General features: G+C 53.4%; 1 protein-coding gene across 3 annotated transcripts in view; it reads left to right on the plus strand.

The window, feature by feature from the left end:
* LOC132381480 (nesprin-2-like) overlaps positions 1-12,588 on the plus strand; it is a 68,413-nt gene continuing 55,825 nt past the window's right edge. Inside the window, exons 1-3 of one of the 3 annotated variants that reach the window (XM_059950918.1) lie at positions 1-555; positions 3,552-3,703; positions 6,701-6,851. In XM_059950918.1, coding sequence (XP_059806901.1) covers positions 3,561-3,703; positions 6,701-6,851 — 294 coding nt within the window. In that variant the 5' untranslated portion in view covers positions 1-555; positions 3,552-3,560. The remainder of the gene's footprint in view (positions 556-3,551; positions 3,704-6,700; positions 6,852-12,588) is intronic. The other 2 variants (XM_059950917.1, XM_059950921.1) reach the window with 2 other exon arrangements.

Genomic DNA, 12,588 nt, shown 5'->3' on the forward strand with positions numbered 1-12,588 from the left:
TAGAACATCCTCAGCATCGTCCGGCAGATGGAATTGGAAAAAGGGGAATTGGAGCCAATGAGGACCATATCCTGAGGACCTGTAAAACCATTGAGATTCCTTCCTGAGCCTTGACAGAGTCACAAACTTATGTCAGCAGTGTTACCGTGTTTTGGTGTAACATCTCCAGCACAATAATAATCTGCAGTTTTATTTTCCAGTTTTACAGTACAGCTGTTAAAATATCAGCTGCTGAAATGGTATTGATGGCCTTTTGTCACTACCCTGTACACTACATTGTCTGCCAATAGCTTTGTTCTGCTCTCCTGATTCCATAAAATCTAGAGCTCCGGAGTGCTTCTTGAGCCCAGGTGACCTTTGTTCCCGGCACTCCCCAGAGCCGAAGCTGCAGCTCAGACTGTCAGGAGGCATCTTGTCTGCAGGTTCCACACTTGCACTCAGCGACTTGGGACGGGAAGCAGCCCCTGGCCGCCACAGTAGGACCAGCAAGCTGTAATTGCCTGTGAGGTCTTGTTGGCCACCCAAGATAACCTCCGGTGCTGAAGGTAGGTTGGGGTGAGGCCTAAATTCTGATTGGTTTGCTCTCCGCCCTCCACCCTGCAGTTTGTAAATACTAGGCCTCCAAGCCTGAGGAAGGTCTGGGCCCCAGTTTCCACGGAGACAGGAGAGGCCGTTTCATTGAAGGCCATGAGTCAGAAACCTTTTTAGGAGTCAACCAGTACTGAAGGTAAATATTCTGAGAAATATCCAGTAGTGTGATCCACTGTCAATAGGTCTTGGGAATGGTATATATTTGGCAAAAGCTCTTGACTTCGCATTCTACCTTATTCTGCCTTTGCACATTATTATTTGCCTGCACTGCACCTTCTCTGTAACACTTTATTCTGCGTTCTGTTATTGCTTTCCCTGTACTACCCCAATACTACACTGATGCGATGAAATGATCAACTTGGGCAGCAAGCAGAACGAAGTTTCTCACTGTGCCCTGGATTGTGCAACAATGATTAAACTACTTGCCACATAGTAGCATCAGTGACAGTGTTCCTTCTGACTTGACCTCTATGCTCAACAGCTCAATGGGAGCCCAGGGCAGCAGGGGCAAGACAGCACCTACCCCAGCCAAAACCGCAACTAACCCCCTTCCTCCCCATCATCAGCCAAGATAGAAAACAAACAAAAGATTTCACCTCATAGAGCTTGGAAACAGGTACCTTAGCCCTCCAATTTGATGATGGCCAATCAGTACCTAACTATAACAAATAAACTCTTCGCGGGCTTCCAGCTGGGTACAGGTATCGATTATTATCAACGTTTCGATAACAAACTCTGCCATCTTCATCAGGAATGATGTCTGGGCAAGTCTAGTATGATGGTGTTTATACCCCGCAGTCCACCCCTCCTGATTGGTTAGTCCCCATCCAATCAGGTTTCCGCTCTCCCACCATGTTTAATATTGAAACCTGATTGGATGAGGTCCCTCTATTTTACTAATCTCCATGTACCTATCTAAAAGTCCCTTAAAAGACCCTATCGTATCCGCCTCCACCACCATTGCCAGCAGCCCATTTTCTCACACTTGTCTAGTTACTTGTTCAATATTGTGAGTCTCTGTCTTCACCACCTCAATAAAAGTTCAAAGTAAATGTGTTATAAAAGTACATCTATGTCAGCAATATACAACCCTGAAATTTATGTTTGCAGGCATTCTCAATAAATCCATAATAGAATAATAACCAAATAACCATTACAAAATCAATAAAAGCGCACCATCTTGGGTGCAAAAATCAACAAACTGTGCAAGTACAAAAATAAATAAATAATAATGATCAATAAGTAAGCAATAAACATTGAGAACATGAGATTGTGGGACCACATCAGTGATGGGGCGAGTGAAGTTATCACCTCTGGTTCAAGACCCTGACGGTTGAAGGGTAGTAACTGCTCCTCAACCTGGTGCTGTGAGTCTTGAGGCTCCTGTACTACCTTTCTAATGGCCGCAGTGAGAAGAGAGCATGATTTGGGTGACAGGGATCCCTGACGATGGATGCTGCTTTCCTGCAACAGTGTTTCATGTAGATGTGCTCAGTGGTGGGGAGGGCTTTACCCGTGATGGACTGGGCCAAATCCACTACTTTTTGTAGGATTTTCCATTCAAGGGCATTGGTGTTTCCATACCAGGTTGAGATGCAGTCAATATGCTCTCCACCACACATCTATCTATAGAAATCAGTCAAAGCTTTAGATGTCTTGCCGAATCTTTGCAACCTCCTAGGGAAGTAATGTGTTCTTCATAATTGCACTCACGTGCTTGAGCTAGGACAGATCCTCTGAAATAGTAACACCGAGGAACTTAGTGTTGCAGACCCTCTTCACCTCAGAGCCTCCGATGAGGACTGGCTCATGGACCTCTGGTTTCCTCCTCCTGAAGTCGATAGTCAGTTCCCAAACACCCAATGGAAGAAAATATTTTCTCAAAAATTCCCTGTAAATCTCCTACTTGTTGGTGCCTGTGCTAAGAGGAAATGTTTCCACATTGTCCATTACATATTGTTCAAATTTTTGATTAACTCAGCCAGTCCTTGTCCCTGCTTAGGGGACAGAGATATTGGAATGGAAATGGGGGGGTCAGCAAAAGCTGGGGGGGATCATCCCATGGGGGATGATGCTTGGATCAAAACTACTGGCTCTAAGTGAGGCAATACTTCATCTGCGAATCTCTAAGGGTCACCCCCTCCTATGCCTGCGAGACCCAACGTAGGTTGGGGGAGCCGCTTTGTCAAACACCTTCACAACAGGCTGGATTCCCCAGTGACCATCCACTTTCATTCCAGTCCCCACTCCCGTTCCAACATGCCGGTCCTACTACCACGGGGAGGCTGTTCTCAGTTTGGCGAGCAACACTTCATATCAGGGCAGCCTGCAACCTGACGGCATGAGCATCAATTTATCTGATTTCCAGTGATTTCTTCCCACTCCCCTTCTCCCTTTTTCCATTTCCCAGTCTGGCTCTCCTCTTACCTTCTCTTCTCTTCACCTGCCCATTGCCTCCCCGTTCTCCCATGGTCCATTCTCCTCTCCTATCAGATTGCTTCTTCTCCGGCCCTTTACCTTTTCCACCTATCACCTCCCATCTTCTTACTTCATTCCCTCTCCCGCCCAACCACCCTCCTTTCCCCTCACCAGGTGGCTGCAGCTTTCCCTCCCACCTCCTTATTCTGGCTTCTTCCCCTTCCCTTCCCAGTCCTGATCAAGAGACTCAATCTGAAATGTCAACTCGAGAGATGGGACCTGACCTGCAGAGTTCCTCCAGCACTTTACTTGTGTGTGTAACTCTGGATTTCCACCATTGCAGACTGCCTTGTGTTTTTGAGGTGGGGGGGGGAAGGGAGATAGTCTCGGTGTTCGGAACAAATTTTGCTTTGTCCTCGAGTGAGGAGAATGTAGCAAATCAGACCCTGAACTTGAGCTGGACTCAAGCACTTCGACTGCTAGCAGCAACAGAGGGTTCGTTTCGTGACGTCTCCACCAATCTGTCGTGACGGGTTTTGCAGAATCTCGCAATGCAGAGATATGAGGGTGGAGAGGCCCTTCCTTCAAACCACTGGAATGTAGAAGCAAAGCAAAAGGTCAGCCACTCAGCAGTGACACTGCTCGACAGGCAACGGGAGAGAATTTGCTTACACTCCCTGGAAAGATCTATCAAGTAAGTATTACAGTCAGAAGCATACTAAATCAGTTACACCAGCCATTGAACTAGGCAGTACGGGCTTTGTCAATGTCTAGAGTTAATGATAACTGGAGGATTTGTATAATACATACTCCCATGGTCTTGCTAGATCAGATTTTGACCCAGCAATGACAAACAATAGTGTGATCGATGGGGAAGCAGTTGGCACTGGTGTCACTGTGCCTGACGCCTTTGTAGTAGAGGTGGCCAGTTTGCAATCTGTAGCCTTACTGAGCAAAGCCACTGTATTATTGCTCAGCTTGTGAAATTGTTTCATTGTTCAGGGTCAGTGTGACAGAAGGAAGTGGTGTCAGCGATTTGGTAGCTTGATATAAATCCAGCACTGAGTATTGGCGTGCTGATTAAAGGAGGCTCTGGAGGCAGGAATGAAGTGAAATGGTGAAAATATCTGAATTTCACAACAGACAGTCTCCAATGGAGTCACAGTGTGTGGGCAGTGTGCGGGTATAGGTGCCCAGTACCAGTAACAGGTCTATGGTACAGGTAACAGTGTCAGTGTGTGGGTACAGGTGCCCAGTACAGGTAACAGTGTCCATGTCTGGGTACAGGTGCCCAGTACAGGTAACAGTGTCCATGTGTGGGTATTAGGTCTATTGTACAGATAACCATGTCAGTGTGTGGGTACAGGTAACAGTGTCAGTGTGTGGGTACAGGTAACAGTGTCAGTGTGTGGGCACAGGTGCCCAGTACAGGTAACAGTGTCAGTGTGTGGGCACAGGTGCCCAGTACAGGTAACAGTGTCCATGTGTGGGTATTAGGTCTATTGTACAGATAACCATGTCAGTGTGTGGGTTCAGGTAACAGTGTCAGTGTGTGGGTACAGGTAACAGTGTCAGTGTGTGGGTACAGGTAACAGTGTCAGTGTGTGGGCACAGATAACAGTGTCAGTGTGTGGGTTCAGGTAACAGTGTCAGTGTGTGGGTACAGATAACAGTGTCAGTGTGTGGGCACAGATGCCCAGTACAGGTAACTGTGTCCATGTGTGGGTATTAGGTCTATTGTACAGATAACCATGTCAGTGTGTGGGTACAGGTAACAGTGTCAGTGTGTGGGTACAGGTAACAGTGTCAGTGTGTGGGTACAGATAACAGTGTCAGTGTGTGGGTACAGGTAACAGTGTCAGTGTGTGGGTACAGATAACCATGTCAGTGTGTGGGTACAGGTAACAGTGTCAGTGTGTGGGTACAGGTAACAGTGTCAGTGTGTGGGTACAGATAACCATGTCAGTGTGTGGGTACAGGTAACAGTGTCAGTGTGTGGGTACAGGTAACAGTGTCAGTGTGTGGGTTCAGGTAACAGTGTCAGTTTGTGGGTACAGGTAACAGTGTCAGTGTGTGGGTACAGATAACCATGTCAGTGTGTGGGTACAGGTAACAGTGTCAGTGTGTGGGCACAGATAACAGTGTCAGTGTGTGGGCACAGATAACAGTGTCAGTGTGTGGGTTCAGGTAACAGTGTCAGTGTGTGGGTACAGATAACAGTGTCAGTGTGTGGGCACAGATGCCCAGTACAGGTAACTGTGTCCATGTGTGGGTATTAGGTCTATTGTACAGGTAACCATGTCAGTGTGTGGGTACAGGTAACAGTGTCAGTGTGTGGGTACAGGTAACAGTGTCAGTGTGTGGGTACAGGTAACAGTGTCAGTGTGTGGGTTCAGGTAACAGTGTCAGTGTGTGGGTACAGGTAACAGTGTCAGTGTGTGGGTACAGATAACAGTGTCAGTGTGTGGGCACAGATACCCAGTACAGGTAACAGTGTCCATGTGTGGGTATTAGGTCTATTGTACAGATGACCATGTCAGTGTGTGGGTACAGGTAACAGTGTCAGTGTGTGGGTTCAGGTAACAGTGTCAGTGTGTGGGCACAGGTGCCCAGTACAGGTAACGGTGTCCATGTGTGGGTATTAGGTCTATGGTACAGATAACCATGTCAGTGCGTGGGTACAGATAACAGTGTCAGTGTGTGGGCACAGGTGCCCAGTACAGGTAACAGTGTCCATGTGTGGGTATTAGGTCTATTGTACAGATAACCATGTCAGTGTGTGGGCACAGGTAACAGTGTCAGTGTGTGGGCACAGATACCCAGTACAGGTAACAGTGTCAGTGTGTGGGTATAGGTAACAGTGTCAGTGTGTGGGTAGTGCCCAGTACAGGTAACCCTGTCAGTGTGTGGGTACAGGTCTATAGTACAGGCAACAGTGTCAGTATGTGGGTATAGGTGTCCAGTACAGATAACCGTGTCAGTGTGTGGGTAGTGCCCAGTACAGGTAACCGTGTCAGTGTGTGGGTACAGGTCTATAGTACAGGCAACAGTGTCATTATGTGGGTATAGGTGTCCAGTACAGGTAACCGTGTCAGTGAGTGGGTACAGGTCTATGGTACAAGTAACCATGTCAGTGCATGGGTACAGGTGTCCACTACAGGTAACAGTGTTAGTGTGTGGGTACAGGTCTATAGTACAGGCAACAGTGTCAGTGTGTGGGTACAGGTGCCCAGTACAAGTTACTGTGTCAGTGTGTGGGTACAAGTCTATGGTACAGGCAACAGTGTCAGTGTCTGGGTACAGGTGCCCAGTACAGGTAACCGTGTCAGTGTGTGGATATAGGTAATAGTGTCAGTGTGTGGGTACAGGTAACCGTGTCAGTGTGTGGGTACAGGTAACAGTGTCAGTGTTATAGATGCCCAGTACAGGTAACAGCTTTAGTGTGTGGGTACAGGTAACAGTGTCAGTGTGTGTGTACAGGCCTTGGCACAAGTAACAGTGTCAGTGTGTGTGTAGAGGTCTGTGGTACAGGTAACAGTATCAGTGTGTGTGTACAGGTCTGTGGTACAGATAAAAGTGTCAGTGTTATAGATGCCCAGTACAGGTAACAGCTTTAGTGTATGGGTACAGGCGCATAGTATGGGTGAAAGGGTTTCTTCCACTGACTGTCTCTGCTCTCATCGTTCCTCAGGGTCCAGCAGTGCCGGCAGTTACAGCAGGAGTTGCTGAAGGATTATTCCCACTTTAATGACTGGATGCACTCAGCTGAAGCCATGGCCAGGGACCCACGCACTTCACAGATCTGTTACTCAGAAGCAAAGGTAGAGCTGAACCGGTTTGAGGTGAGAAATCTGCCTGCGACACCCCCCCCCCCCGGGTCTGAGATCGTCACTCGGGCAATGACCTCCCCAGATAAGGCTACGTAAGGAAGCTCTCTTCCCTATTACTCCCCTGCTGGGAATGGCATCAACAGGGATTTGCATGGATGGTGTTGTTCAGGAGGGATTTGTGATGGGAGTGGGTTATCACAGTGATAGATTGGAGTTGGTTTTTGCAGCAATTGAATGTTTATAATGGAAGTCACCATGAAGTGTACAGGTTGAGAGAATGGGGCACAGCGTAAGTCTTGATGATACTGAATGAGTGGGAAAGCTAACAAAAGGTAACAGAGGGATGGGTTGGAATAAACTGGAAGACAAAGTCAAGTCCATTGTCATGTGCACAAATATATCTATGCAAGGGTGGAACGAACATCTTACCTACAGCAGAGTTACATTTGCAAATATCAGACACACAACATTCACAAGAAAACTATAAATTGTTCAAAATTATACAAGTAGTTTGGACTCAACAGCCTCTCCGGATCCAACCAAATGTGCAATTATTCGTCCTTTGTATTTATTTTTACGATTACAAGACTCTGCTGGCTATTAACAGCATCAAGTACTACAGGTCTTCCCCATCAATGAACTTCACGACAGCAATGGAGCTGGGCTTACTGCGTAACAATGTTGTGTTGAAACTTGGATTTGTTGTGTACCGTTGGTGCGCTGAGGTGATGCGTGATCCAAACAAAATACTATGCGAGTGATTGTCTTGGTTGTTTTTCTTGTGATTGCAAGACCCTGTTGGACATTGGTAATGCACCCAGTCAACTGGTCCTTTGGTGATACCGAGGGCAAGGCGAACTCCATTGCTTCAGTTGTGGTGAGGACTAGCCTTTTGGACAATAGGGTCACCTGTTGCAACTGCCCAGGAGAAGAGACACTGAGATAGTGTGGGAGGCAGAAGAGGCCTTTGTGGAAATGGTGGGTTGAGGGCTGGTCGCTCCTGCAGGTGCTTCCTTCAGTTGCTGCCTCAGAGCTTCCCTCTGGTGTTCGCTAGGAGCTGCCCTCTGGTGTTCGCTCGGTGCTTCCCTCTGGTGTTCGCTCGGTGCTTCCCTCTGGTGTTCGCTAGGTGCTGCCCTCTGGTGTTCGCTAGGTGCTGCCCTCTGGTGTTCGCTAGGTGCTGCCCTCTGGTGTTCGCTCGGTGCTGCCCTCTGGTAGTCGCTCGGTGCAGCCCTCTGGTGTTCGCTCGGTGCTGCCCTCTGGTGTTCACTCGGTGCTGCCCTCTGGTGTTCGTTCGGTGCTTCCCTCTGGTGTTCGCTAGGTGCTGCCCTCTGGTGTTCGCTAGGTGCTGCCCTCTGGTGTTCGCTCGGTGCTGCCCTCTGGTAGTCGCTCAGTGCAGCCCTCTGGTGTTCGCTCGGTGCTGCCCTCTGGTGTTCGCTAGGTGCTGCCCTCTGGTGTTCGCTCGGTGCTTCCCTCTGGTGTTCGCTCAGTGCTGCCCTCTGGTGTTCGCTCGGTGCTGCCCTCTGGTGTTCACTCGGTGCTGCCCTCTGGTGTTCGCTCGCTGCAGCCCTCTGGTGTTCGCTCGGTGCTGCCCTCTGGTGTTCGCTCGGTGCTGCTCTCTGGTGTTCGCTCGGTGCTGCCCTCTGGTAGTCGCTCAGTGCAGCCCTCTGGTGTTCGCTCGGTGCTGCCCTCTGGTGTTCGCTAGGTGCTGCCCTCTGGTGTTCGCTCGGTGCTTCCCTCTGGTGTTCGCTCAGTGCTGCCCTCTGGTGTTCGCTCGGTGCTGCCCTCTGGTGTTCACTCGGTGCTGCCCTCTGGTGTTCGCTCGCTGCAGCCCTCTGGTGTTCGCTCGGTGCTGCCCTCTGGTGTTCGCTCGGTGCTGCTCTCTGGTGTTCGCTCGGTGCTGCTCTCTGGTGTTCGCTCGGTGCTGCTCTCTGGTGTTCGCTCGGTGCTGCCCTCTGGTGTTCGCTCAGTGCTGCCCTCTAGTGTTCGCTCGGTGCTGCCCTCTGGTGTTCACTTGGTGCTGCCCTCTGGTGTTCGCTCGGTGCTGCTCTCTGGTGTTCGCTCGGTGCTGCCCTCTGGTGTTCGCTCGGTGCTGCCCTCTGGTAGTCGCTCGGTGCAGCCCTCTGGTGTTCGCTCGGTGCTGCCCTCTGGTGTTCGCTAGGTGCTGCCCTCTGGTGTTCACTCGGTGCTTCCCTCTGGTGTTCGCTCAGTGCTGCCCTCTGGTGTTCGCTCGGTGCTGCCCTCTGGTGTTCACTCGGTGCTGCCCTCTGGTGTTCGCTCGGTGCTTCCCTCTGGTGTTCGCTAGGTGCTGCCCTCTGGTGTTCACTAGGTACTGCCCTCTGGTATTCGCTCGGTGCAGCCCTCTGGTGTTCGCTCGGTGCTGCCCTCTGGTGTTCGCTCGGTGCTGCTCTCTGGTGTTCGCTCGGTGCTGCTCTCTGGTGTTCGCTCGGTGCTGCTCTCTGGTGTTCGCTCGGTGCTGCCCTCTGGTGTTCGCTCGGTGCTGCCCTCTAGTGTTCGCTCGGTGCTGCCCTCTGGTGTTCGCTCGGTGCTGCCCTCTGGTGTTCGCTCGGTGCTGCTCTCTGGTGTTCGCTCGGTGCTGCCCTCTGGTGTTCGCTCGGTGCTGCCCTCTGGTAGTCGCTCAGTGCAGCCCTCTGGTGTTCGCTCGGTGCTTCCCTCTGGTGTTCGCTCGGTGCTTCCCTCTGGTGTTCGCTCGGTGCTGCCCTCTGGTGTTCGCTCGGTGCTGCCCTCTGGTGTTCACTCGGTGCTGCTCTCTGGTGTTCGCTCGCTGCAGCCCTCTGGTGTTCGCTCGGTGCTGCCCTCTGGTGTTCGCTTGGTGCTGCTCTCTGGTGTTCGCTCGGTGCTGCTCTCTGGTGTTCGCTCGGTGCTGCCCTCTGGTGTTCGCTCAGTGCTGCCCTCTAGTGTTCGCTCGGTGCTGCCCTCTGGTGTTCGCTCGGTGCTGCCCTCTGGTGTTCGCTAGGTGCTGCCCTCTGGTGTTCGCTCGGTGCTTCCCTCTGGTGTTCGCTCGGTGCTGCCCTCTGGTAATCGCTCAGTGCAGCCCTCTGATGTTCGCTCGGTGCTGCCCTCTGGTGTTCGCTAGGTGCTGCCCTCTGGTGCTCACTCGGTGCTGCCCTCTGGTGTTCGCTCGGTGCTTCCCTCTGGTGTTCGCTAGGTGCAGCCCTCTGGTGTTCGCTCGGTGCTGCCCTCTGGTGTTCGCTCGGTGCTGCCCTCTGGTGTTCGCTCGGTGCTGCTCTCTGGTGTTCGCTCGGTGCTGCTCTCTGGTGTTCGCTCGGTGCTGCCCTCTGGTGTTCGCTCGGTGCTTCCCTCTGGTGTTCGCTCAGTGCTGCCCTCTGGTGTTCGCTCGGTGCTGCCCTCTGGTGTTCGCTCGGTGCTGCCCTCTGGTGTTCGCTCGGTGCAGCCCTCTGGTATTCGCTCGGTGCAGCCCTCTGGTGTTCACTCGGTGCAGCCCTCTGGTGTTCGCTCGGTGCTGCCCTCTGGTGTTCGCTCGGTGCAGCCCTCTGGTGTTCGCTCGGTGCTCCCTCTGGTGTTTGTTCTGTGCTGCTCTCTGGTGTTCACTCGGTGCAGCCCTCTGGTGTTCGCTCGGTGCTGCTCTCTGGTGTTCGCTCGGTGCTGCTCTCTGGTGTTCGCTCGGTGCTGCCCTCTGGTGTTCGCTCGGTGCAGCCCTCTGGTGTTCGCTCGGTGCTCCCTCTGGTGTTCGTTCTGTGCTGCTCTCTGGTGTTCACTCGGTGCAGCCCTCTGGTGTTCGCTCGGTGTTCGCTCGGTGCTGCCCTCTGGTGTTCGCTCGGTGCTGCTCTCTGGTGTTCGCTCGGTGCTGCTCTCTGGTGTTCGCTCGGTGCTGCTCTCTGGTGTTCGCTCGGTGCTGCCCTCTGGTGTTCGCTCAGTGCTGCCCTCTAGTGTTCGCTCGGTGCTGCCCTCTGGTGTTCGGTCGGTGCTGCCCTCTGGTGTTCGCTCGGTGCTGCTCTCTGGTGTTCGCTCAGTGCTGCCCTCTGGTGTTCGCTCGGTGCTGCTCTCTGGTGTTCGCTCGGTGCAGCCCTCTGGTGTTCGCTCGGTGCTGCCCTCTGGTGTTCGCTAGGTGCTGCCCTCTGGTGCTCACTCGGTGCTGCCCTCTGGTGTTCGCTCGGTGCTTCCCTCTGGTGTTCGCTAGGTGCTGCCCTCTGGTGTTCGCTAGGTGCTGCCCTCTGGTGTTCGCTCGGTGCTGCCCTCTGGTAGTCGCTCAGTGCAGCCCTCTGGTGTTCGCTCGGTGCTGCCCTCTGGTGTTCGCTAGGTGCTGCCCTCTGGTGTTCGCTCGGTGCTTCCCTCTGGTGTTCGCTCAGTGCTGCCCTCTGGTGTTCGCTCGGTGCTGCCCTCTGGTGTTCGCTCGGTGCTGCTCTCTGGTGTTCGCTCGGTGCTGCCCTCTGGTAGTCGCTCAGTGCAGCCCTCTGGTGTTCGCTCGGTGCTGCCCTCTGGTGTTCACTCGGTGCAGCCCTCTGGTGTTCGCTCGGTGCTCCCTCTGGTGTTCGTTCTGTGCTGCTCTCTGGTGTTCACTCGGTGCAGCCCTCTGGTGTTCGCTCGGTGTTCGCTCGGTGCTGCCCTCTGGTGTTCGCTCGGTGCTGCTCTCTGGTGTTCGCTCGGTGCTGCTCTCTGGTGTTCGCTCGGTGCTGCTCTCTGGTGTTCGCTCGGTGCTGCCCTCTGGTGTTCGCTCAGTGCTGCCCTCTAGTGTTCGCTCGGTGCTGCCCTCTGGTGTTCGGTCGGTGCTGCCCTCTGGTGTTCGCTCGGTGCTGCTCTCTGGTGTTCGCTCAGTGCTGCCCTCTGGTGTTCGCTCGGTGCTGCTCTCTGGTGTTCGCTCGGTGCAGCCCTCTGGTGTTCGCTCGGTGCTGCCCTCTGGTGTTCGCTAGGTGCTGCCCTCTGGTGCTCACTCGGTGCTGCCCTCTGGTGTTCGCTCGGTGCTTCCCTCTGGTGTTCGCTAGGTGCTGCCCTCTGGTGTTCGCTAGGTGCTGCCCTCTGGTGTTCGCTCGGTGCTGCCCTCTGGTAGTCGCTCAGTGCAGCCCTCTGGTGTTCGCTCGGTGCTGCCCTCTGGTGTTCGCTAGGTGCTGCCCTCTGGTGTTCGCTCGGTGCTTCCCTCTGGTGTTCGCTCAGTGCTGCCCTCTGGTGTTCGCTCGGTGCTGCCCTCTGGTGTTCGCTCGGTGCTGCTCTCTGGTGTTCGCTCGGTGCTGCCCTCTGGTAGTCGCTCAGTGCAGCCCTCTGGTGTTCGCTCGGTGCTGCCCTCTGGTGTTCACTCGGTGCAGCCCTCTGGTGTTCGCTCGGTGCTGCTCTCTGGTGTTCGCTGGGTGCTGCTCTCTGGTGTTCGCTGGGTGCTGCTCTCTGGTGTTCGCTCGGTGCTGCCCTCTGGTGTTCGCTCAGTGCTGCCCTCTGGTGTTCGCTCGGTGCTGCTCTCTGGTGTTCGCTCGTTGCTGCTCTCTGGTGTTTGCTCGGTGCAGCCCTCTGGTATTCGCTCGGTGCAGCCCTCTGGTATTCGCTCGGTGCTGCCCTCTGGTGTTCACTCGGTGCAGCCCTCTGGTGTTCGCTCGGTGCTGCCCTCTGGTGTTCGCTCGGTGCTGCTCTCTGGTGTTCGCTTGGTGCTGCTCTCTGGTGTTCGCTCGGTGCTGCTCTCTGGTGTTCGCTCGGTGCTGCCCTCTGGTGTTCGCTCAGTGCTTCCCTCTGGTGTTCGCTAGGTGCTGCCCTCTGGTGTTCGCTCGGTACTGCCCTCTGGTAGTCG

Source organism: Hypanus sabinus, chromosome 26, assembly GCF_030144855.1.
Source record: "Hypanus sabinus isolate sHypSab1 chromosome 26, sHypSab1.hap1, whole genome shotgun sequence".
In the NCBI taxonomy this organism is placed as follows: Eukaryota; Metazoa; Chordata; class Chondrichthyes; order Myliobatiformes; family Dasyatidae; genus Hypanus; species Hypanus sabinus.